General features: G+C 39.1%; 1 protein-coding gene across 7 annotated transcripts in view; it reads right to left on the bottom strand.

Moving 5' to 3' along the window:
- dmd (dystrophin) overlaps positions 1–26,510 on the bottom strand; it is a 1,983,095-nt gene that overhangs the window by 473,947 nt on the left and 1,482,638 nt on the right. For all 7 annotated transcript variants that reach the window (XM_060833515.1, XM_060833512.1, XM_060833514.1 and 4 more), the window contains 2 exons: positions 18,457–18,558; positions 12,585–12,669 (listed from right to left, as the gene is read on the bottom strand). In XM_060833515.1, coding sequence (XP_060689498.1) covers positions 12,585–12,669; positions 18,457–18,558 — 187 coding nt within the window. The remainder of the gene's footprint in view (positions 1–12,584; positions 12,670–18,456; positions 18,559–26,510) is intronic.

The raw sequence follows: 26,510 nt of genomic DNA, 5'->3' as shown, positions 1-26,510 counted from the left end.
TTTGCACATAAACTGACAATTTCCTAGCTACCATAAGCTCTGAGGAAGTGTCACTGGACCAAAAATGTTAACTTTGATTTCTCTTCAGTTCTTAATACTTAGGAAAAATTGGGATAAAACCTACCCAATGCTACCGTCATCCTGATGGCCACCTCTGTGTTCAGCTGTGGAGACACTCGATAGGCAAACGCCAAGTGTCACTATGTACTGAGGTTCTACCTCTCCCCAGTGTTGTGAAGGATGGGACCGGCCTCGTTGCTGCGGAACTCCCATTAGTTGGACTGTTCTGTAATACCTGTCTTTCGCCGAAAAATTTGTGAAGGAAAATACCTTTGCCCACAAGTCCATCAGGAAGTGGTCAGCATATAGAGTCCACGAAACCCTTCAGGAAAACGAGAGGGTGGATCTTTTCGAGTGGCTCCCTGAGCAGACTGTCAAAGTCATTGGGCAGAATGTCTCATCGCCAGAACTTTCCAACAAGCACCAGGACATTGTCTGGCTGGTGGTGAGAAAAGCTCTGCATGTGAGATCCTTTAAGCATGCCCATGCTCTCTCCGACACCATACCCTGCCCTTGAAGTGGCTGTGAAAGGGACGGGACTGTTATGCCTATGCAAAGGGAGTCTGGAGAGAAATAGTGGTTTTTGTTGAGGTTCATCTCAAGCAGCTCTGTGATGTGTGACTCAGGATACACACTGAGAAAAGCTTCAACTTGGCGGGCTATCAACTTGGTAAAAGAGCTTCTTTTGGCTGCCTGTAACTTGCTGGCCTTCCAGTTGAAAGAGTCGACCCCGACTTGAGTATTGTAGACTGGCACATTCCAAGGTCCAGGACTATGTGCTGAGGGATGCACTAAAGCTTGGTGATAATGGGAAATAACTACCATATATGATCCTTCTGCTAAAGCATAACAGGAGTTCATTTAGTAATCAGACCCTCCCAGATACCTCAGCTAAATGCTAAGAGTTTATTTGTAAATACAGGATAACCTTGTTATCCAAACTCAATTATCCAAATTACAGATTATCCTAAAATCTCAAGGTCCCATAAAAACGTTATCGGTTATTAAAACAATCAGTTATCTGAACAAAATAATCCCTGCCCATCTCTTTCAGATAATCGAGGTTGTTTGTATAGAGAAAGCCAAATCACAATGCTTGTTCTTTTCTCTGTCAATAAAGAGAGTACAGATCTGAATGGTTTCATTAACTGTGTAAAGGTTTCTTTCTGTGTATAAAATGTATTTCTAAAATTAAAAAAAGTTAACTTTGATTTCTCTGCACAGATGCTGCCAGACCTGCTGAGATTTTCCAACAACTTTTGTTTTTGTTTCTGATTTACAGCAGTTCTTTCTGTTTTTAACCAAAAGCAAATGCTTCCCAAGGTATATGGGTGGCATGACGGACACTTCACTGCACATACAAGTGCACATTCAAATATTATTGCTAGCCAAGAACAAAACTACACAGGTTACCAATCCTATATCTCATCGCATCTTAGAATTCTGTCTCAGAGAGTGCTGCTATTTCCTTCGTGCCTAACATAGCCCTTTATACTCTCATTGTTTAATGTATGCCCGTCACATATCCAAAAGTCACATCAAATGGCTCTAAATATTCACGTTTATTCAGCAACAGCCAAAGTAAACAATAAATCAAACAAGCCTACACTTCAATTGGCGCATGTAACAGACAGGGGTGTTTGTTTTGGGACCAACAAAATTATAGTCTGTGTGTGATCACTGCTCCCAGCTCACATCTATTGAGCTGGCTGTCAATTAAGTCATGTTTTGCTTGTTCTGGTTGATGCTGTGCTCTGTCATGCAGAAGGTGATCTTCCTCCTGCTCAATGCTCTCATCTCCATCCTCAGAAGATGGCTATTGCTCTCCCAGTTCTTCAGACTCTATCACATCCTATTGGCTGCAGTTGTGCAAGAATTATACAGCACAACCTGTCCGTAGTGTACTGAACAGCTCCCCCTGACCTATGCAAACATTGGAACCTCTTTCTCAGCATGCCTACTGTCTGCTCCACTGTGGCCCTGCTTGATGAATGGGCTGCACTGCATCTGTGGCCAGCCTCAGTAAGACATTTGCAAGACAGTCATTAGCCACGGGAGGAGAGGGTAGCCTTCATCCCTTCTTTTCAGGTATCTGGTCCTTGATGGTTTGGCCTCCTCCTCCATACAGTGGGCTATGAAAGATTCTGAAAAGGAGAGCAATGGAATGCCTCTACATGGACCATTGGTATGAAGATTGTATTCCAATAAATGCAGCACAGCTACACCACACAAATGTGCCATTGAATATTCTAAGTGCTGTATGCCTGCTGATACTTGTCCTTGTCTAACTAGCCCCCATCCTCACATATCCCGCAAGAAGGTTGGCATCACATACAAGGGCATGTTGATGAATAAGTTACATTTCAAGGTGAGAGGAAATCAATTCCATGCCCTTGTGCAGCTGAGGAGATCCTGGACTATCTTTGTGAGTTGTGACCTGTCGATGTTACATTTAAGGTCACCTGTGATTACTTTGATTCTATCTTCACCTGCAATGAGCAATGGCATGGTTAAGACTGCTTGTGAATGGGATTTGTGTCCTGCACTGTTGCACATAGCATATATTTCATAAACAGGGTACAATGGTTCACCAATAATGCAATTGGCCCTTGCAGAGCCTCACTTCACATATGCGCAGATAGAAAAACAATCACTTTCTCTATCTCCTCAGTGTGTCACTGTTGCTATTTTTCATTTTCAGTGGGCATTTACGATTTGTACGAATATCAAAGGCAACATAGATCACACTTGGCACAGTCAGTTAAAGGTTCAGCCGGGCAATCAAGTGGACCCCACCCAAACATCCATGCTCCTTTCTTCCTGGCACTCCCTGCCAAGCCCACCAGTACTGAGCAGCCAAACAGTCCACACACCTCTTTGAATTGTGACTTCCTCTCTTAGTATTCCCCTTTAAGCCCAAGCACTGCAGCGTAATCATACCAACTATCATGCTTCACCAACTCACGATCAAGGCTGGTTGTTTGTGATTGTCAATAACCTCTCTCCTCCATCCCCCCACAGTAGTCCATGTTTTCCAATGCACTATTATCTCCCACCCCTAAAATTTAACTTGCCTCCCTTTTCAGTTATTGTTCCTTTTGCATTCCAGCCTGCTGCCTCAAATTCTCAGAATTGACTTCCTATGGTATTGGTTCCTTTGACTTTTATTGCATAGACTGACCGAGGCCCACCCTCTTCACAGACATGGATGGACAGCCTCAACTAATGACTGACCGGGCCCTTGACTGACTGGTATGCAGCTCCCCAACTGATTAACTATGACTGTTTGGACTCAAGGCATTGGATTAGCTGGACTGGTAATGTCCCATTCTCCAGGCTGGAAAGCTACAGATCAATACTCCCTTTAACTCTTTTCTGTTGTGAGGACCTCCATAACCTGTACATGTTAGTGACTGCACTGCTTTGAGGGAATGTTGTTACCAACCCCATGACTGTCCTCAATGGATCACTGGCCATGCCCAAGTCTCTGGACTAATCTTGGAAGCTGACTTTGATTTATTGTGTGGACTCCCAAGCTAGTATTTCTTCCCTTAACCTGATTGAGGACTCTGCCCATTAGACTTTCAGACAAGGTTGAATCACCTCAGTATGTTTTTCACACTGGCTGCTGGTACGTGGTATAGGTTTGAGATTGCTGTTACTCAACAGCAATATATATCAACTTGACCACCTCCTTGACTTATGACTGCTCACAACCACCACAGGTTGCCTGTGTTGTGTCTGTGCAAAAAGGCAAGTCAAGACTGAAGTTCTGTTAGCATTCAAGTATGTAGAAAGTTACGGAATGCTAAGGAGGTTCATAAGGAGCCCTAACCTGTAGCCCAGTCCAATCCTCCAGATGAGTGCTTGTTTCTGTGCAAAATGTCCAGGAAGCAACATTCCAATGAGGGGTAATAGTGCATTCCAAAGTGCAGCAATGAAGTGCAGAACTGGAATGTAAATGGACTCGGGGTATACCATGAGGGCGCACTGAGCCTGTTTTGTGACTGGTGTCCAAGATGGGGAGCTAAAGGAGCTAGTGGCAAGTTGGAGATAGGTATTTGCACTGTTGCATGTTGGAAAGCGTCACCATTAAGTTTCTGTCAGTCATGTGGAAAATAGGAGACTGCATATAAATAAGCTAGATTAACTAGTAATGGGATATTAATGCAGAAAATTTTGGGAAGATTCCAACCAGAGAGTTAAGACTGAGTTATCACATTTTGTTTAATTACAGCTGTATGTTGTCAGTTAGCAATACCCCAAGATTGAAGATTAGTCATGAACCTCTCTCACACAGCCCTGTTAAATTAATGAATGGTATGCTGATTAAGTTTGTGTAAGTGGTGGTCTTTGTCATCATTGCTGAGTCACAGACTCCACCTTTTACGATGCTATCACCAGTCTGATACATGTTCTTTTCTAAGCTTTTTTCCCTCCACTTTCTGACCTTGGTGTCACCTTGCACAACCACATGAGCTTCCACATGTGCACTGTAACACCGAGACTTGTAATTTCAACTCCCCCACTGCCTTCATACTGTCAGAATGCTATTCCACTGTTAGACAAAATGCAGCTTTCTCCAGCTTAACACTCAAGACACTTATGAAGATGCTGTGGCTTTAAGTAGTTATTTGTCCCTTTCTTTGAAAGCAGGTTTTAAGATAGAGGTGACAAGCAGTCGACCAGAGTAAAGAGCTTGAGTGTCTTTGGGTCTTTTTAAAAAGAAAATAGAACAACAGAAGCAGCCTGAATGGGTGAGGTCAAACTCTGCCAGAACCAGGATCTTTAGTATGGCTGTCAGTAGTAGGCTTTCAGTCGGTCTTGAGGAGGTGAAAGCTATTATTTTTCCTCTCTTGGTTATCGTCAAAAGCTGGGGTTTCTCTGACAGCCATGTGAGTTGCATATGAGACAATCTGTTTTCTGAATTTGTCTTTCTCCAAAGGTGTATTTATAGGCTGTCACTATCTTAGAATCATTAATTAGTAATAGTTACTGTATTTATCATTACAGTTTCAATACATTTAAGTTATTCCGACAACTTTCCTTTGTTGTACTTTAATTATAGTGGATGAATAAAGTGTATTTTGCTTTAAATCCAGTTGTGGGTCAATCAAATTGCATTTGGAATGCAACACCTTACATTTATCTTTAAAATAAGAAAATGTTAGGGTCTAGACTATCTTCTGAATATTTTGAGGGGGTTTGGTCTGGTCCATAACACATTGACTTTCATTTTCTTGGTATAGAGTTCCATTTCCAGTACTGTCCACAGTTTCCAGCCAAACTAATCTGCTTTTAATTTTCAGGTCCTACTTAATCCTGAACCGAGCTTCTAACCAACATCTTAACTATAAAGATCACCTACTTTGATCTCTAACATTTATTTGATTCAGCAATAAACACAAGTTAAATACTACTGTACAAACAATATTTTGCCAGTTAGCAGCACAGTTAAAACTATTCAATGGTCTATTTTTTATTTAAATTCCAAGGATGCTGTTTCGGAAGCACTGTTGGTAGCTGTGGAAACATTCCCTGGATTTCTGGCGAATTAAAGAGAATATTGAAAAATATAAGTGAACACTACCTTTCCAATGTAAATCAATGTTTATATCTATTCCACAGGAGTCAGTCAGACTCATTTAGTTAGGCTCATTCATATTCAGTCAATAAGGTGTCTATTGGAATGTTGAAAAAAACAAGAACATCCGTCTAAATCAATGCCAAGTATCATTTCTGACTTTCACTTTTCAAGTAATGAAAAATGTTTTCCCATCAAAAACCTTTAAAGTCAGCTCAGTTGCAGTTTCAACAGTTTATTTCCTTTAAATGGGTATTTCTGACAAGTGTAGAAACAGTGTATTGATGGAGTTCCAAGAGATTTCTTTGCAAATTGTTATGCCCAGGTTTTGCTGACCTCAATAGTTCTAACACTACAGTCATGAGAAAGCACTACAACCATAATATTTTGCTTACAGATTCATTATATAAAGTCCTTTGAATTTGAAAAAAAGGCACAGAGGATGCCATGAATGGCACATTAATCCAACAACATTAAAAAGTCAAGGTTTTTTTTTCCAAATCTGACATACCAGGCAAGAACCTGGGTCAGCTGTGCCTGCCTTAGATTGGAAACAGGTCAACAACTGGTTGATGTACAAGCAGAATTTCTGTGCTTTTAGGAGCATCATTGTCATGTTTGAAGATGCCAAGATCACTGAAGTACTGATTAATATGTTATGGGTAGAACTGAAGGCCCTTTTTTAAAATGTCAGTGCTTGAGCCTGGCCTTATGACAACTTGAGAGTTTTAGACGTAAATGTGCCACTTCAATGTTTGACTTTCCTAATTTAAAAATCCCAGAGGTAGAACATTTGGATTACACTGAGCACAAGTCTTCACAGCATTATTGGTGAGTACTTTGGAGAATAGGACTAGGGAGGAAGGGAACAGTCATTCCTATTTCTATAAGTAAAAGGATTAGCTGTTGTGGAACAATACCAAAAAGGAATATACAAATTAGTACGTAAATATTAAAGGAGAAGACATTGTCATGTGAATGATAATAAGATGAGCTTCAAACACAGTGATTTCAATAACTAGCTCAGTATTGGCTGGAAGGTGGAGTCTAATAGCAGGAATAATATGCTGGCCAGGGTCTAAAACTTCTGTGTAAGTAGTGTCACAGATAATTGATTTCTGATAGTTTTAAGATCCAGTCTGTGCAGGCTAATAACAGCAATAAGGACAAGTCAGCACTTCCCCCACTCTACCCCACATACAATCGCAGCACAACAGTAAATTGCACACTTTAAACTATTCTCTGTGCCTTTCTAATGAAATAAGCTGAAGTTTCAGCACAAGCCCTTTTCATGTACAGTTCCAGTCTATTCCTCAGTGCACATTCTTAGTGACATCAGAAGAGTGCTCATATATTTTCCAGACAGCAAATTGAAATTGAAAGCTTTATTATGTAGATAAAGTCTATCACCTTGTGTCTCAAGTTAGTGGAATTGGAGAAGAAAAATCACAAATACTCTGGGCCCTGACCTTGATAAAAGCTTAAATCATAGGCGACTGATACAACTTAAAACATCGTGACTGGATGTTGTATAGATTACACATTCTTTGCTAGTAAATCTTAAATCATTCTTAAGAAAGACTTGTGTACTTTATTACATACATTAACATAATGTTAACATTGTTATTCATTCTTAGGTGCTGGCGTTATTACCATTCATACACAGAGGACAGGGTATTTTGCAGACTAACTCAGTCCTACGCCTGTATTACTTATCACAGAATGAACCAATGTGTTTTCAAGATAAAGCTAATTTTAAAATGATCTTTCACATCCAGTATTGATTGGTTTGTGGTGCATCTGCAGGCTGGTATTTGTTTCTGTCACTTTTATTTAGCCAGAAAGCGTTAACAGTATCGCATGCAATTATTGCTTTACAAAATAACTTCTGCTGGTAATGAAGTCAGGATCCATTCAATGTACTGATGGTTCTCTTCGAAATAATTATCAACTCTACAAATTGCTGGTGACAAGATGTAAATTTCTCACATTTTTTTCATTAAACACCATAAACTAGATTACCTTAACTGCCTATATTAAGATAACACATAAAGAGCAAGTCATATAATTGCGTTAGTGTTCATTTAAATGTACCTCTCTGACATTTCTTTAACAGGTATCTTAGAACCAGTTGTAACCCACTTAAGATTAAAAAAAAGGTTACTGTAGGTGAAAGGAATCTCACAAAAATGTTTTAAGCATTTTTCTGCCAACGTCAGCAGCAACCATTTCTGAGATTATTTCTAACCCAATTGCAAGTGCTTTCTGGAAAGCAATTATCTCAACATTTATTGTAGTGTAACTTTTAATGTTATTCTGTAACATCTATCTAACTTGCTAACTTAATAGTTTTGTCCATTTCTCTTTTCATACCAGTCAGTCCATTGATGTTAAATGCATTTTCAAACAATGTTTTGTCCATCTGGTCATCTGATCAATCGCAATAGAAATGGTTTGAACACTGAAACATTTTCTTAACAAGGAAAATTAGTCACGAAATCCCTTTCTCCTACAAGTATAAAGTTTTACTTTCTTATCTGGCAGATGTGGTCTCCTGTTATTTTACACATCAGAAAGTCCTGAGTTTCAAATGTGTTATTAATTATGATATTAAATGATCTAACAATTACAAACTGATTTTGAAAATATGCTTCATACTGGCAAGTCATAGTTCATCCAATTATTTAATCTCCTGTATGCTATCACGAAGGATGGATATCAGATGGGCAATTGATCACTGATGTTCTCTTAGTATCTGGCTCAAGTGTAGAATTGTCAGGGGTAGGGACTCTTGTGGCGCTGTGGTTATATCCCCATCCCTGAGATGCAAGGTCTGTATTCAAGTTCCACCTGCTCCTGAACTGTGTCATAAAACATTTGAACAGGCTAATTGAATGTATCCAGAATTGGTTCAGACTAAGGCAAGGCTGGCCTTCCTGCCCTAGTGAAACAAAAAATGTATGCACATTCATAAAAAAGGGGGAACATCATTCAGCTGTCTCTTAAAGGGAATGAAAAGATTAGATGTTATTGATTGTCAGAACACAGATTTAAAGATCAACTCCTGCAATATTTTGTGCTGAATATAATTAATATTTGGAAGAGATAAAGCCCGTTCATAACACTTGAATGGCAAAAATCTCGGCCAAAAATATAAACAATTAAAAAAGGAAAATGTGGATTTACACAGTGCCTTTGTAGTCCTGGAATGGACAAAGATCATTACAGCTAATGGAGTATTTTCAAAGTGTTCCTTATTGCAATGTAGGAAGCATTTGCATTGTGCTCGGTCCCACAATTGGCACTATGACAACCATCAGGTAAGTTTTTTTGACGTAATGTTAATTAAAAGGAAAAGTATTGGTCAGGACACTTGAGACAGCTCCTGTGTTTTCTGCAAAATTGTGTTATAGCATCTTTTACATCCACCTGAGAGGGCAGACAAAATTTTTGCTCATCATCTGAAATAAATGGAACCTGCGACAGTCCAGTGTCCCCCCAGCACTGCATTGCTGTCTTACTCTTGACCTTCTGCTGAAATCCAGGATGTCTTATTTTTGACCTTCTGCTGAAATCCATGCACATCATAATCAAGTTCATATCTGAGACAAATATGGAGAATGTTTCACTTCAGTAGTCATAGCTAAAAGCATTCACAATCCAGAAATGGTCCATGTTTAACAAAATAGGAACAAGAGTAGGCCCTAAGTTCATGGCTGATTGAACACTTCAACGCCTTTCATCTATACTAACCCCATAAACCTTTTTACATTATTGATAATCAAAAGTTATATCAACCTTTACAAATACTTGAAGACTGAGATCCCACAGCCAATTGGGTGGAGAATTCCAAAGATTCACTGCACTTGAGTAAAGAAATATTTCTCTTCATCTTGGTCCAAAATGGTGGCCACTTATTTTCAAATTATGCTCCCTGGTTCACCTTTCCTCATTCTAATAGCTGGTTAAGTAGACTGTACATACTACTAATAATACACATGAAAGAAAATTATTTATTTAGGGAAGAAAGTACTCCAAAGGAAAATAAATAAGAGGGCAGCAGATTGACAGCAAAAATAATGGCAAGGCTGATGGCACTCCACTGTTTATAGTTAAATCATACAGCAATTTCAGGCAAGGTGCCGGCATAAGGTTGGACATGAATATCTGAATGTTTATGTCCAAATTGCAATGCATCATTGCTACCTTTGTGAAAGCAATGTATTGTTTTTACTTGGACTACACATCGTCACACTTCGCACAATCCATCCTTCCTTTAAGGACCCTATTCCATTTTCCCAATTTCTCCAACTCTGTCACATTTGTTCTGATGATGTTGCCTTCTCGATGGGTCCTTCAATATGTCCACTTTTGTCTTCAACTGAAGATTCCCCACTACTGTGGCTGACAGGAACCTTGGCTGTTTCCCATTTTCCTCACTTCTGCTCATTCCTTCCCTTCCCTACACCCACCCCCCCCTCCCACCGTCAAACATCAGTAGGTCCTCCCAACCTCACTTTCCACCTCACCAGCATCCATAAGCCACCATTCAGCCATCTCAGCAGGGTGCAACCATCAAATACATATTCATGTCCCTTCCCTTGTCAGTAATTTGAAAGGTTCATTCCTTCCAGGCCACCCTGTTCCACTCCTCCTTCACTCTCAACACCTACACCCACATTTGACACTTCTGCAATTGCAGATGTGCAACACTTCCTGCCCTTTTCCTCCTCAGTATCCAAAGTTCTAGACACATGGGCCAGATGAAACAATGACTTATCTGCATCTCCAGCATACCAACATCCCTTTGTCTGCCTAATTTTCTTTCTTGGTTTCTAGGCTCTATCTCCACCTACTGCTCACTCCTTTCCCTCCTCACCCATCACCATCAGAAATACAACCTTCTCCTAGCTCCGATCACTTCTGAAGTAGTATCATTGGACTCAAAACGTTAACTCTGTTTCTTTCTCTCCTTGGATGCTGCCAGGCTTGCTGAGTTTCTCCAGCAATTTCTCTTCTTATTTTTACCCTCCCTGTTTTTAATTAAGAACTTGCCGTTTAAATAGGCAAGGCACGTCATTGCCAGCATAAATATTTGTACACCTGTTTTAAATACTAATTACTGCTTAGGAGCAACTCTGAAAACACAGATTAACTGTTACAGGTACTGGTTGCTATTATATCGGGTTTCAAATTTTAAGTTAACTTTAAAAATATTTCTTTCTTTATCTAATCTTTCTTTCCTTCTAATCTTGTTGCTATTCATTCACGGGATGAAAGTGTCACTAACTAGGACAACATTTGTAGTCCATCCCTAATTCTCCAGAGGACATTCTCAAGAGTCAACCACATTGCTGGGTTCATATGCAGCAGGCTAGACCACGTAAGGATGGCAGGTTCCTTCCCGAAAGGGCAGTGGTGAATCAGATGGGTGGTTCCGACAATCAACAACAAATTCACAGTCATCATGAGACTTTTAGAATTAGAATTCATACAGTGTAGAAGCAGGCCCTTCAACTCAACATGTTCACACCGCCCCTTCGAAGTGTATCCCATCCAGACCCATTACCCTGTATTTCACCTGATGAATACATCTAACCTATACAGCCCTGAACTCTACGGACAATTTAGCAGGGCCAATTCACCTAAACTGCACATCTTTGGACCATGGGAGGAAACCGGAGGAAACCCAAGCAGATATGGGGAGAATGTGCAAACTCCTTGTAGACAGTCGCCTGAGGCAGGAATTGAACCTGGGTCCCTGGCGCTGTGAGGCAGCAATGCTATCCACTGAGCCACTATGCCGCCCCATTTTAATTCCAGATGGTTTTTTATTTCACTTACTGATTTGGCTTTGAATTTACTTAGTCTCATTCAACCTCCTTCAGTTCTTCCTTTGTATCTTTTCTAACTCTTAAATCTTATTGTTTAAGGAGAAACCTGGTTGCCCTGTTTACTCAGATCCCAGGTACCCCATTTCTCCACAGCACCATAATCTGCCTGTGTCATCAGCAAACTTGTAGGCAAAAAGATCTTGAGTTGAAGTGTGCAAAGGTGAGTCTAACTAATCACTGAAAACCTGAGGTGTTTTGCTACATCAGATTCTGATCCAAAGGGTTGCCATCATCACAGAAGCTGATTTGCATTGCTGCTTCCCAATATAGTTTTTTGCAGGAATGCTAAGTGCATGATATCTTGTGATATGCAACTTTGGGTTACTTCAAGGGGTTATAAAGCCCACAGACAATACTTTTAAGAATGTTTAGGCAGCACGGATGAAGGGAGACAGAGGATGGAGGGCTTCCTCACCAGCTTCTACGCTGGACTTCTGAGTCCCCTTCGCTCCTCACTCTGGGGGGGCTCCCCTGTCCAGTGTCCCCTCTCCCCATCTTTGAACCCCACTTCAATATCATGTGAACTTACTTGCATATGTGCAGTCATCACACGTAATTTCAATGTGATGACATATGGCTTTTGGGACCACACACACACACACACACACACATGTTCTCAAATGAGTGCACATGTGTACTTGCCTGCAGTTGTGGGTGCCAGCAAACATTGCCTGACTGTATAACATGGAAATCTAGAGAGCAAACTGTGACCAACGAGGCAGTCTCTTCATGAGCTGTTTTCACTGGGTGCAGAGCTGTATAATAAACTGCCTTGTTTAGACCCTCAACCATCTCAATCTGGGTAGGCAATGTCCCAATGGTATCATCGTTGAACTATTAATCCAGAGACCCAGGTAATGTTTGAACATTGCACAGAGATTTAGTTCAAAACTGGAACTTATCTGCTTTACCAATGATCTGGCATACACAGAAAACATTTTTAAAAATTTATGAACACTTAACAAGATCCTTAATAATTATGAGCAGCAGATGATCTAATTGCCACTAAGCACCATTGTGGATCACAAATATAGCATTTAACTTACGAACACTAGGTTGATATCTTTGCTTCAGGTCGTATAGTAGTGTGTTAATCTTCTTCCAGTCAGAATTTAGGTCTTCAATTTTTCCCTATAATATATTAAGTTAAAAACATAAACCTTAATAACCTGGTACATTGCAGCACAAAATGCTAGATTCTTTGTTTGCAATGGTTAGAGTGGTAGTTAGCAGGTTATGTTGGACAAGTCAATTGTTTTCCTCAGAGTTTGAGGATCAGATATTAACAATGCAGATGTATATTGAGAGATAACCACTATTTGAATAGCTGCAAGAATTCAGGTTTGTCCAAGATCTGTTCTTGGTTACATTTTAGTCTGTATCTTCTTAGTAGCAGAGACAAAGTTGACTCTCCCTATCACTTCATTTCACATTGAGACTAATAACACAGACTATTCAGCCACCATCTGATGAGATGGTAAATGGCAGATATTTACTGACATTTATCGACCTCTTGTTTTCTTCAACAAATAATTTCCTGAGGCATTTTATGTATAAATGCTGAACATCAATAACAACCAACTTTTTTCATTCATGTTTGTAACAAAGCACCAGCAATGTCTTGCTGAGCAGTGTGTGTGCAAATGTGCACCTTGGGATAGTTCAAAGTGCTCTAAGTAATGATTGTGTCTGTAAGAGACCATCAGCTTTATGAATGTACTGCTGACTGTGCACAGGGATTACTGGGAAATGCTAACAGGTGTCCTACGTTTGCTGGTGTAATTTTAACAGGTTCTTCACTGTTATATGCTGGCTGGAAAATTGATGACATTGAGACTTAATCAGCTGAACACCAACATAACAATAGTAACAGAAACATTATATTTGCTTAGGTCAAGCAACTTTTTTTATGTTAGGACTTTTTCATCGTTAAGACTAATAGAAATACCAGACAAATACTCATGCTGGTATACAAACTCTTCATTAAAAAAAATGACCGAGGGCAATAGAGCTTTGACAGTGGGGTGAACAGCACAAATCTGAAATACCATAACCTACTTTTTCTTCCTATATAATTACTTACAGCATCTTTCTTTTTGTTTTAGAGTTCCACCATTTTTTCCCCTTTTATTTTGCTCTTTTCAGTCACACATTTTCACACCAAATTTCAAGATAGGAAATTCTTAATCACATTAAAATGAGCTGATGCATGTCCATATCCTGGTTATTTTGAGATCTTACCTTCCTGAACTCAAATATATATGTGGAAACACCTTTAAGGTGAGTTCTAGAAGTTTGCAACAGAGGAGCTACCTTAAGATAGGCTAATCTTTGGAGATGGTGCAAAGTTGGATTTACCAAAGCCCAAGGGCCCTGGGCATCTTCAAGGGAGGAAACAGTGATTGCATTTGAGAGAGGTATTATTATCATGCTTACATTGTAAATAGACTGAAAAATTGTAACAAGGAAAAGCTTTTATGATTTATCCTAATCACATCATTATGTTTATTGTATGTTGGTGGCAATTAACTAAATTGCTGAGTGCAGCCTGCACATACAATAGGAGGACATTAGCATAGATATAGGAAATTTATAAATTATTTCTCACTTTTTATCTTTAGTTAGAGGCTTTTAAATGGCATTTGTGAGCTACTAATTTTTAAAATTAATTGAAATTTCTCTTCTTGACAGAGCATGAATTGGCATAATCTTTTGCAGCTGTTAAAGAGCAACTCTGAAACATCTCTGCAGGAAAACGGCAACAAACAGATGCTTCCAATTGCTTGGAAAAGACAAGATGATTAATTTACTTAATAACAAGCTGATCTAACATCGACTTAGAGTAAGGCATGCATGATGATCAGGAAGTAGTTTTGATATGGGAAGCTGAACTCACATTTGGTGACACATGACAAGTAAGATAATAGCGTCAGGAAACCCTCCATCAAATATATACTCTGGAAGAACTGTTTCTGCATTCTGGAAAGTTTTTTTCCAGGTGGATTGAAAAATCCCAAATCTAACAACTCAGTTCAATGTCGCAGGGATACAGAAAGTAGGAAAGTATAGACCAGTAACATCGCTAATTGGTAAAATACTGAAATTACTGGCAGGAGGTTTAGAACATTACAATGTAATAAAGATGAGCCAATATGGTTTTATACAAGGGGAATCATGTTTGAGAATACTATTCAAGTTTTTTGAGAATAGAGCAAACAGGACAGGCAAAGGAGAACCAGCAGAAGTAGTGCATTGTGATTTATAAAAGATCTCAAAAAGGTGCCATATATTTTAGGTAAGAGCTTATGATATTGAGGGTAAGATAGTAGTATAGTGAAAGAATTGGTTAATTAACAGGAAACAGAGTGCAGGTAAAATGGGTTATTTTCAAGTTAGCAAATTGTAACAACAATAGAAGCTAATTCATCGACTATATTCAAGACCGAGTCAAACAGGTTTTTGATCAATGAAGGATCCTAGGGCTATGGGGACAGCAGGTGTGTGGATATATGATCAGCCATGATCTTATTAAATGACAGAGAGAGTTCAAGGAATCAAATGGCCCATTCTAGCTGCTATTTGTTATCATCATGATTTTACAAATATGTGTTTTGGACATTTGTTTTATGGTCTTTCAAAATTATGTATGCTGTACTTAGGGATAATTTATTAATGAGTGTTTAAAAATAAATTATGGATATGGTTTTGGCATAAACAATATTTTGTAACCTACTGTCATAGACATTTTTTGTCATGTAACATAGCCTTCGTTACAGAAAAAAAAGTTACACTACATAGTGACTTTCACACGCTCAGGGCATCTCAAGTTCTCAATGACCAATTCAGTAATTGGTATACTAACTCTTCATAAAAAAAGACTTAAGACAACGGGGTAAACAGCACAAATCTGAAATACCATAACCTACTTTTTCTTCCTGGACAATTACTTACAGCATCTTTCTTTTTGTTTTAGAGTTCCACCATTTTTCCTTTTATCCCCCTTTTTATTTTACTCTTTTTACTCACACATTTTCACAACAAATTTCAAGATAAGAAATTCTTTATCACATCAAAATGAGTTGATGCATGTCCATATCCTGGTTGTTTCAAGATCTTACCTTCCTGAACTCAAATATATGTGTGGAAACATATTTAAAATGATTTGGAGATGCCGGTATTGGACTGAGGTGTACAACATAAAAAATCACACAACACCAGGTTATAGTCCAACAGGGTTAATTGGAAGCACACTAGCCTTCAGTGTGTCGATCCTTCATCGGGTGATAGTGGAGGACAAATAAAAGGCACAGAATTTATAGCAACAAGTTACAGTATGATGCAACTGAAATTATACATTGAAAAATACCTTGATTAAGATGGGCCAATCTTTGGAGATGGTGCAAAGTAGGATTTACCAAAGCCCAAGGGCCCTGGGCAACATGAAGGGATGAAACAGTGACTGTATCTGAGAGAGGTATTATTATCATGCTTATATTGTGAAAAGACTGAAAGATTGTAACAAGAAAAAGACAGGGGGACATGACAGTATTTTTATGAGTACCAAGGTCCTACAAACAGCAAAGTGAAAAGTGATCAGATAATTTGCATTTGTAGCACTGATAGAATAAATATTAGCTGCCATTTGGGATTGCAACACAGCAAACTATTTGAACATTGCGAAATAGCTGAATATAATAAATAGCAAAACGATTCTGCAGGCTGGTTAATTTGAGCACTGTATATTCATGGCATTTGAGAATACTGTACCTGCTCCAACTGACAATTAGTGCTATATTTAGCATGAGAAACATTTTATATGGCACAAACTGTGTTTTCAAATGTTCAGTTACAATAGATGCAGGTTAGGACTAACCTAGTCTTGAATTGTAGAATTGCTAAATATTTAGATGGACTTCTTACGTAATGACAGCATGTTGTCACCAAGTCTCAAAACATCTCTACAGTAGTAGACACACTGCCTCAGAAACTTTACTTCATCAGAGACATGTTTCAGTTCATAACAAATCAATTAAACATTTTTTTTTCATTGTTGCATTTTTTTGCATTTTTGTTTGTTTCTTGGAATAAACAGCTTCTGCAATAACAGATTGTAATTAACTGCTTCACAATTATAAGTTTATAATGAATTTATCACTATTGACAGATCCCATTTTTCTGAAAATGTGTTTGACATTTCTCTTAACTTAAGCTGATGAAATGACACTCAGAACAGAATACACTTGTGGTTTTTCAGTGACTATGAGGTCATTCCTTTAACTTTTGTGGAAGTTTGTTATACACCAATTAGCTGCTTAATTTCATACATTAGAGCAGGGAATACTCTTCAAAAATAACCAATTGATGTGAAGCACATTCTCAGACAAATTCTCTCTTCACCATAATAGTGAATCCATTCCTCAGTTGTTATTAGAATAGAGCTAAACATAGTGTGACTTTAAAGCAGAAGGTTTGAAAGGAGCTGCATAAACCACAGATATATAGTATACCTGGCCAGGCATTTCAGTTTTTCTATTTGATCACCTAAATGTTCAGCATAAAAACATCTTGATCTCTATTCAGCTGTGGCCTGCTGCCCTCCAACTAGCATTTCTTCCCTGCCCCAGCTCAACTTATTCAATGGAGAACTTCATCCATTTCTAGAGAGAGAATTTTGTCAAAGAGCAGATTTTAAATGGGAAATTAGATAGAGTCCAAACATGCACCGTTCTGCAGTGATTTATTTCAACTTATGTATCACAGAATTCCAACACTCTGATTCCTTGCTCCCCATACACATGATCCATTACAAGGGGTAGGCATAGAAATGATAAGCCCATGCTGCTGATGGCCTGGGCCCCTGGATGCCAACTCAAATGCAGCAGCCTGGCTTTGACCTGAGCACAATAGGTGCTCCAGAGATCTGGCCCTGATGTACCCTTACGTCCCAGGCCCTGCTCTGTTTGCAGCCAATTATCCTTTAATTAAAACATAACCATTACCTGTTCGCTAATTTAATTTGGTCTCCAGCATCCCAGCCAGACCCTATTTGATGATAAAAAATTGGACCTGCTTACCGGCTGGAGCAGAAATCACATTGCACAATAGATACATTTTGTACAACACTAATCAGAACCAGAGTAATTTCCAATTTTAGTTGTGATCCTCTAAGGAGAGTCAGAGATGAATGTCTGAAATACCCTTCTCCTTTCCCTGAACTGGTTAGGATCTCAGTCTCCCTCCATCCCTCTTAAGAGAACTCTTAGCTTTTGGGTGGCACAAGGAATCTCTTTATCATGATGCACAATTTCTCTCACTTAGACGTGACAGGATGGACAGAACAAAATATATTTTCCAGTCTATCATTGCTTGTACCTTTCAATCTCTGAGAAACTTTTATTCTCAACCAGATACTTATCTGGGTTCAGTTTCTTTGAAAATGTCAATGATCTGAGCTGCTTTTGCTGTGTTTTGTTTTGTTCCAATTATTTTTGTCTAACATCCTCACACAAGCTGTTCTAAGAATTAACAGCTTGAGTTTTGTTAAACATTGAAAGAAAAATAATACAATCTTCACCGGAAATAAGAAAAAGTGAACATTGTACAGTATTTAAATGTCAACTTAACATATTGTTGTACTCTAGTTCATTTTCTCCTTTTGCAGCAAAGGGAAAGGTGTACTTACTCATCAAATAGTTACTGAGTTTACTCCAACACTAAATTATTTCCCCAAAGACAACATATTAAAACGATGTTTTCAAATTAAATTTGAATTAGTCACCATTTAGCAGATAACATTTTGATCTGAATGCTCTTATTTCAACTGGTAACATCTTGCTGTCCAAGTTGCATGATTAAAATAAATGATTAGAAGTTTACAAATCTACAATAATAAACCATTTGGATACAAGGCGATATTACCTTTAATGGTTGAGGGATGGGCTTTTCCTTTGAGAAGTGCTGAGCCTTTAACAGAATCCCTTCCACATCAGCCTGCTTGGCTAATACACCTTCTTCTGCCTCCTTAAAACAGAAAATGATTAAAAATATACATCATTCTGAAATGATCAATACAATCATTATTAGGTGTTGACTCTTTTACAGATTGCAGATCATTCCTTACTGATTATATTCAAACAATTTGCTTGTGCCCTTTTACTCATCAGCATTTGGGAGAACTTTCTGTTTCTCAAACCTCAATATAGCTATTGTCAGCAAATCTTGAATATACTATAGTTAGGGTCATAGAGATGTACAGCATGGAAACAGACCCTTCAGTCCAACTCATCCATGCTGACCAATTGTCCTAACCTAATTTAGTTCCATTTACCAGCACTTAGCCTATATCCCTCTGAACACTTCCTATTCATATGCCCATCCAGTTGCTTTTAAAATGCTGTGGTTGCACCAGTCTCCACCACTTCATCTGGTAGCTTATTCCACACATGCACCACCCTCTGCATGAAAAAGTTGCCCCTTAGGTCCTTTTTATATCCTTCCCCTTTCACTCTAAACCTATGCCCTCTAGTTCTGGACCCTCCACCCCAGGGAAGAGCCCTTGTCCGATCCATGTCCCTCATGATTTTATAAATCTCTAATAAGGTTACCCCTCAGTCTCCAACGCTCCAGGGAAAACAGCCCCAGACTATTCAGCCTCTCCCTGTAGTTCAAATCCTCCAACCCTGGCAACATTCGTTTTACTTTGTTATCACTTCTCAGCAGAAACAGGGGAAGCAGGCAATGGTTTCAAATTCAATTATACTCGATTATAATAGCAATGACACCTTTTCAGAAGGTTTTCAAATTCAATTCACACTTAAAATTCACCAAGTTAGATATGAGAAAATCACATGAGAAAAGATGGAATTATAACAAGCTGTTCATCTAATCTAGTCAATTCCTTCCACAGAATATAAATGCCAATTATGCTCCCCAGCCCTTAAAGATAGTTCACCAAAAGCACACAAAGTTGATCAAAGCTACACCTCTTATTATTCCAATCCAATTAATTGCTTTCCCTAGATGACATTTCTAAGGTCTTAAGAACGCAGAACTACCAATTGCATTGATGTACCTGATGATCTAAGTCTTTAAATCCTATTCTTAAACAGTTTTTTTTTATCATCACTGAAGGATTTAATTAACCACTTTTTTTCTGTGAGTCTGTTTCAAATATCTAATACTGCTGTCAGTGGATAGAAATTCTGTTAATCTCTCGTCTCACTTGAGGCATTTTAATTTCAAACCTATGTCCTCTAGTGCTGCATGCATTCTGCTAAATGAATCAACCTGCTTACATCGACATTATCTGTTCCTCTCGACATTTTAAGGCCTGGATTAGTTTTTCATTTCTGTTGTCTTTTCTCTCACGAAAATAAATTAACTTTTGTGTGAATCACTTCATACCTGGGACCTAAATAAAAATATTACATCACGTTATACTCACCTGTCACCAATTGTTACATAAAAAGATGTACAAAACCCCTGATAATCCAGTCATCTTTGATACGGGAAAATGCAGACACATTGAGTCAATAGAACCAAAAATAATTGACTGAAATATGAACTCACTAACGATATGTATATGACTAGAATGACAGGTCTTAACTTGTGATAGAATATATCTTGAACTTCATTAGTGACAACAACTTCACAATTACTTTCACTGATACAAATAATAAAATCATTTTGCATCTGCACCTTACTAATGTAAACAACTTATCTATATACATCACCATAACATTAGCCATCACAAACTTAGCAACATATCTGGCAACATAAACCGATGAGAACAGAAAATTTGGTAAGACAATTGCAAATTCTCATTTGTGTATTTAATTAATGATTAACATCCTATGCATTTTTATAGATATTTTTATTGAAAATTTAACATATTTTTAAGTTTACAAATAAAAAACCCCAAGTATAAACATTGATTTACAATTAAATCTTAAATAAATAATAACCACAATTTAACAAAAGAAAAATATTGAGAAAAAAAACAAAACTCAACTAACTACTAATCTAACCTACAACTAACCAGAGTGTATAATTAAGTCTCTTATGTTATTCAAATAAGAGAAAAAAAAATGACGGATAACACAGAAATTGGGTAGTGAGATACATGCTCGGAATATATTAACATCAAATGTAACAAAACTCATATTCGTGCGGGATTCCTCTCCCATGGGGCCCTGAACCAGCCAGGTTTGCCATCTCAATTAAATAAAAGCCCTTGTTAGGATGGCCGAAATATGTGTACTTATGTAATTCAAGAAGGGCTGCCATATTTTATGGAATAATGCGGTCTTTTGGTGCACCATATTTGTAAGGAAGTCAAGGGGAATACATTCCATGATTAATCTGTGCCAATTTGAAAGTCCAGGGGGGCCCTCAGCCACCCAGTTTACCAAAATATTTTTCCTTGCACAGAAAGAGAGAATAGAAAATAATCCATATTTTCTATATCCAGGGAGGGTAAGTTCGAAAAGCCTAAGAGAGATACAGAGAGATACAGAGTCCACTCTAATTTCTGTTCTTAAGATTTCTGTCAGAGCACTTGCTCCTTTAGTCCAATATCTATGGATCTTATGACAGGTCCATAAGCAATGTACAAGAGTGCCCACCTCTATTTTACATTTGGGACACATTGGAGATGCTCCTGCGTTAAATTTTGCCAATTGATCCAGTGCTATATGGACCCAATGAAGCGTCTTCAACTGAATGGCCTGAGTTCTGTTGCAGATGGTGATTCTTCTGGCATTTTCCCAAATGTCATTCCACGTTTCTGTAGAGATTTCCAGTCCCAATTCCTGATCCCGTGTTTTAAGCAGATTGTCCATATCTCCCGATAATTCATCATGTAGTAAATGATAAATAGTGCTGACGGAAGATACCCCCATTGGCCATAGCACTCTATGTTCTCTATCTGATTTATAAAGACTATCCAATAATGTGGTCTTCTGTATGTAGTCTCGAATTTGGAAGTATCGAAAGAAGTCTCCATTAGGTAATCCGAATTTCTGACGCAGCTGTTCTAAAGACATCAGGATGCCTTTTTAAAGAGATCCCCTAAACATGAGATACCCCTGGATCTCCAGAGTTTGAAAGTGACATCTGTAAATCCCGGTTGAAATCCCCATGCTCCCACTATCGGAGCACAGCCAGATGTTTTATGTGAGTTGCCCTCATTTTGCCGCATTATATTCCAAGCTTTAATTGTGTTTAGTATTATAAGGTTTTTACAGTGGTCCGTAATGATTTTCCTCTTGTCTGAAAATAAAAGGTTAATAAGTGGGCATTTTACTTGAGTAACCTCGATGTCCAGCCAGATTGATTGCGGGTCAGACAAGACCCAATCAGCTATGTAGCTTAATAGGGAACTTAACTGATATTTCCTAAAATCTGGGAAGTCCAATCCTCCCCTTGCCTGTGGAAGCTGTAGCTTCTTCAGCTTAATGAGGGGCTGTCTATGATTCCAGATAAAGGAACCCAACCAGCCATATAATTTACATAGTGCCAGCCTCGGCAGCATCACCGGAAGCATTCTCATAGGGTATAGGAGACGGGGCAGGGCATTCATTTTAATTAGTATTATTCTACCCAGCCAGGAAATTGGAAGGTCTCCCCATCACTGGCAGTCCTGCCTTACCCTTTCCAGTAAACGCACAAAGTTAGCCTTGATTAACTGACCAAATACTGGGGTAATAAAAAAGCCGAAGTATAAGAAACCCTCCAGGGACCACCGAAAGGGAAAGTGGGATCCGTCCACTAAGTGGGGTATCATAGCAAGGCCACCCATTGGCATAGCCTCTGATTTTGAGAAATTAATTTTGTAGCCTGAAAATACACTAAATGTATCAATAACTTGGATTAAGTGAGGCACGGACATCAAAGGATTACTGAGGAATAGAAGAACATCATCTGCATAAAGGGTCATTTTATGTTTACCTGTACCAATCTTCGGGGCCGTTATACTAGAGTCAGCCTGTATAGCTTCTGCTAGTGGTTCAATTATTAGCGTAAATAGCAATGGTGAGAAAAGACATCTCTGACGGCAGCCCCAATCCACACTGAAGCTATCCGAACCTAATCCATTGGTAATCACAACTGCCTTGGGGTTACTATCTAATGCTGAGACCCATTTGGTAAACGCCTTTGCAACGCCAAACTTTTCCAATGTGTAAAACAGATATGACTATTCAACCCTGTTGACTGCCTTTTCCTCGTCTAATGAGACTACTACTCCTGGTATCTTTCCCTGATGGCAGGGTCAAATCACATTCAAAACCCTTCTGACATTATTGGATGATCTACAGCCCTTAATAAACCCCGTCTGATCCTCCTTTATGATATGTGGCATTACCCTTTCTAGCCTCAATGCTAACATTTTAGAGAGGATTTTAAAATCTACATTTAGCAAGGATACTGGTCTGTATGACGCACAATCTTCTGGATCCTTTCCTTTTTAACGATAAGAGAGGTATTTGCCTCTTTCAGTGAAGGCAGGAGACAACCCTGACTGTATGAATAGTTATATATGTTCATAAGTGGACCAGCCAATATTCCTGTAAATTCTTTACAGAATTCAGCTTGAAAGCCAACTGGGCCTAATGCCTTACAGCTCTGAAGTTGCCTGATTGGGTAAAGTATTTCTTGGATTGTTAGGAGAGCATTCAAGGCCGATACCTGTTCCGGAGTTAGGTCCGGCAGCATCAAAGGAACAGGAGAATTGGCGTTTCGGGCATAAGCCCTTCTTCAGGAATCTGATTCTCCTGCTCCTTGGATGCTGCCTGACCTGCTCTGCGTTTCCAGCAACACATTTTTCAGCTCTGATCTCCAGCATCTGCAGTCCAAGGTCATGTTTTTAAAAAATGACTGCATCCTCCTAGTCCTGTCTTCGCAATCCTGCGATTTATATAAATCAGAATAAAAGTTTCTAAAGATTGCATTAATCCTTTTATGATCATGAGTCAGAATTCCCGTACTTTCCTTAATAGACATGATTGTTTGAGGGGCCTTCTTTTTCTTTGCAAGAAATACTAAGTATCTACCAGGTTTATCGTCAAATTCATAGAACCTTTGTTTTGCAAATAATAGTTCCCTCTTAGCCGTTTGGGTAAGCGTGGTGTTTAGAGCTGTCCTAAGGGCCGTAATCCTTTGTAATTTGATAACAGCAGGTCTGTCAGTGTATGCTGTTTCAGCTGCTTTTAAGCGAGCTTCAAGCAGACGCTGTTGTTCTCCCTTTAATTTTTTCTGGGTCACTGAGTATGATATGATCAAACCTCGCGCGTAAGCTTTGATGGTCTCCCACTTCATTGATGGGTTGCTACCCTTACCTGAATTAATGTCTAAAAAAAGTTTTAAATTCTTGAGAGAAGTACTTTACAAATTTACTATCTTTCATCAAGAAGGTGTCCATACACCAATGCCGAGGGGAATTCCCATTGTTCCTCGCCTTGATTTCTATATATACAGCAGCGTGATCGGAAATTGCTATACTACCTGTTTTACAGGATGATATGGAATTTTAAAAAAGCGAGGGGGCTAAAAACATATCGATTCTGGTATGACATTTATGTGAATTGAAGTAAAAAGAAAACTCTCTGCCCTGTGGATGAAGGCATCTCCATACATCTACTAATCCTAATTCTTTGTTCAAATCCACCAATTATCTAGATCTAGGATATACTCCTGCAGTATTCTTGGGAATCCTATCTATTTCCGGATCCATAATACAATTAAAGTCTCTCCCTATAATTGTATGACAAGTACCGAGAGCCATCAATTTTGAGAAGGCTTCCATTATAAATTTAAAAGGATGTGCCGGGGGCAATACAAAATTAAATTCCCATATTCCTCTCCATTTATAAGGGCTTTAATCAGAATATATCGTGCAGATTCATCTTTTATCTGATTTAGGATTTTGAGAGGGCAATTCTTCCAAAAAGAAGAAAGAAAAGAAAAAAAGGCCTGATCAAATCCACCCTGTCGTAATTTCAAGTGTTCTTTATCCAATAAGTGTGTATCCTGTAGGAGAGCTATATCAACTCTTGCTTTCTTGAGGTTTGATGATATTTTCTTCCTTTTGACTGGTGAATTACTCCCCTTGACATTCCAGGTGCACCACTTAACTGACTGATCAACCATAATCGTCCGGGCAAATCTGAGACCCCTTGGAAGGGGAAACCCTATCCAGAACATCCCGAGCATAGAGCATATATATTCACAAAAATGAAGGCTCTCTAATACACTCACAACAGTATAATAAAAAACTACTTTGAAATAAAAAAAAAGTATTTAAATGGAGATTTTCCCCCTTGTTCCCAGGGGCTATTACTTCCTTTCCAACAGTCCATTGTATCCTCTACCAACCATTTCCCCACCCTTGACCCAGACACTCCTCAATAGGATGAAGAAAATTCAAATATACGACAGAGCTAGAGTTAACAGCGAGCACCCTATCACCCCCTCCCCCACCAACCCCGTCCCCCACCCACACCAACACCTATTTATATTTGGTAATGTTAACACCATGTATAAACATATACAACTATAAAATTACAGCCTCAACAAGTAATAATTAAATATAATAATACAAAATAACAGGGGAAAACAACCCCGCTCCTAAAGACAGAGATAAAATAGGATAAGGTAACTACCTCCCCCCACCAACATTAACTAGATCCCCCCCGGCCTATGTATATATATCAAATTTAAAAAAAGGGGATAGATAATCGCTAAGTAGAGAACAAATAAATAGACCCCTCTCCCCACCCCTCAAGATAATATTAAATAATAAGGTACAAAAAAAGGGATTAATATCTAAAAAAAGGGGGATGTAAACCGGAGTGGGGGGAAAGCAAAACAACATTAATTAACTCTTAGATAAATTGTAAGAGAGTCTAAAAATTCCTTGGCCTTTTCCAGCGATCCAAAATTATACACGGACCCTTCATGGTTAAAGCGTAGCGTCGCTGGGTAGCGCAAGGAATACTGAATATTTAAGTCCCATAAACACTTCTTCGCTTCATCAAATGCCTTCCTTTTTCTGACTAGAGCTGGGGAAAAGTCCTGGAAAAACATGATCCTATATAGATCATGGCTTGGGGATCTTTTCCAAGATTTCTGGAGGCTTCTAAGAGTATCTGCCTCTCCTTGTAGCTCTGCAGCCGGGACAGGACGGGGCGGGGGCGCTGGTTCAAGCCGGGCAAGCGTATTGCAATCAGGTGGGCCCATTCCACCCTTCCATTCCACCCTTACCTGGCCTGATCCATCCTCCAGATTTAAAAGCTGTGGAAGCCACTGTTTAAAGGAACACTGTAAGCTGGCCTTCCTCTTCCCATTCGGGAAGGCCCAGCAAACGAATATTTTTTCAATGACTTCGATTCTCGAGGTTGTCAATGTGATTCTCTAAGGTCCGGACTCGCTGTTCAAGAGTCTGGACCCAATTTACGGCCAATTGTGCTGTAGTTTCGGAGGTTGCGGCCTTTAGCTCCGCCCCTCTGACTCGGCACTCAATTTCCTAGCTGTCTCGGTCGTGCTTTTGTAGCGCAGCCGAGAATGAATCCCATCGGCTTCAGGACTCTTCAATGAAAACGTCCATCTTCGCATCCAGTTTGGAGATTATTTCCACAAGGCTCGCCACCGTAGGCACGTCCCCCGGGGCGGCTGCGGACGCCTCTGCTGCAGCTGGAGAGGGTGGGGGAGGGGTTCCTGCTTGCTGAGAGCTCCGGGCTCCCTTCCCTTTAGCTATTTTTACTGGAGATTAAATTGTTTAAATTCTATACTAAGGAACTAATTACATTAAGTAGAAACTATTTTAAATGATTTGGTGAGTGTGTGGGGGCGGGTGACCCACTTTGCCCAAATCTTGGGAGGAGCACTGTCGACTCAGACTTGCTGGGTCGCCGCCATCTTGGATCTCCAACATCCTATTCTTGATTGGCAATGAAGGCAAACAAAATAAATTGTGG

The sequence above is a fragment of the Hemiscyllium ocellatum genome, chromosome 12 (assembly GCF_020745735.1).
Source record: "Hemiscyllium ocellatum isolate sHemOce1 chromosome 12, sHemOce1.pat.X.cur, whole genome shotgun sequence".
Lineage (NCBI taxonomy): Eukaryota > Metazoa > Chordata > Chondrichthyes > Orectolobiformes > Hemiscylliidae > Hemiscyllium > Hemiscyllium ocellatum.
Note: the sequence above shows the minus strand (reverse complement) of the source record. Positions and strands in the feature narration are given on the sequence as shown.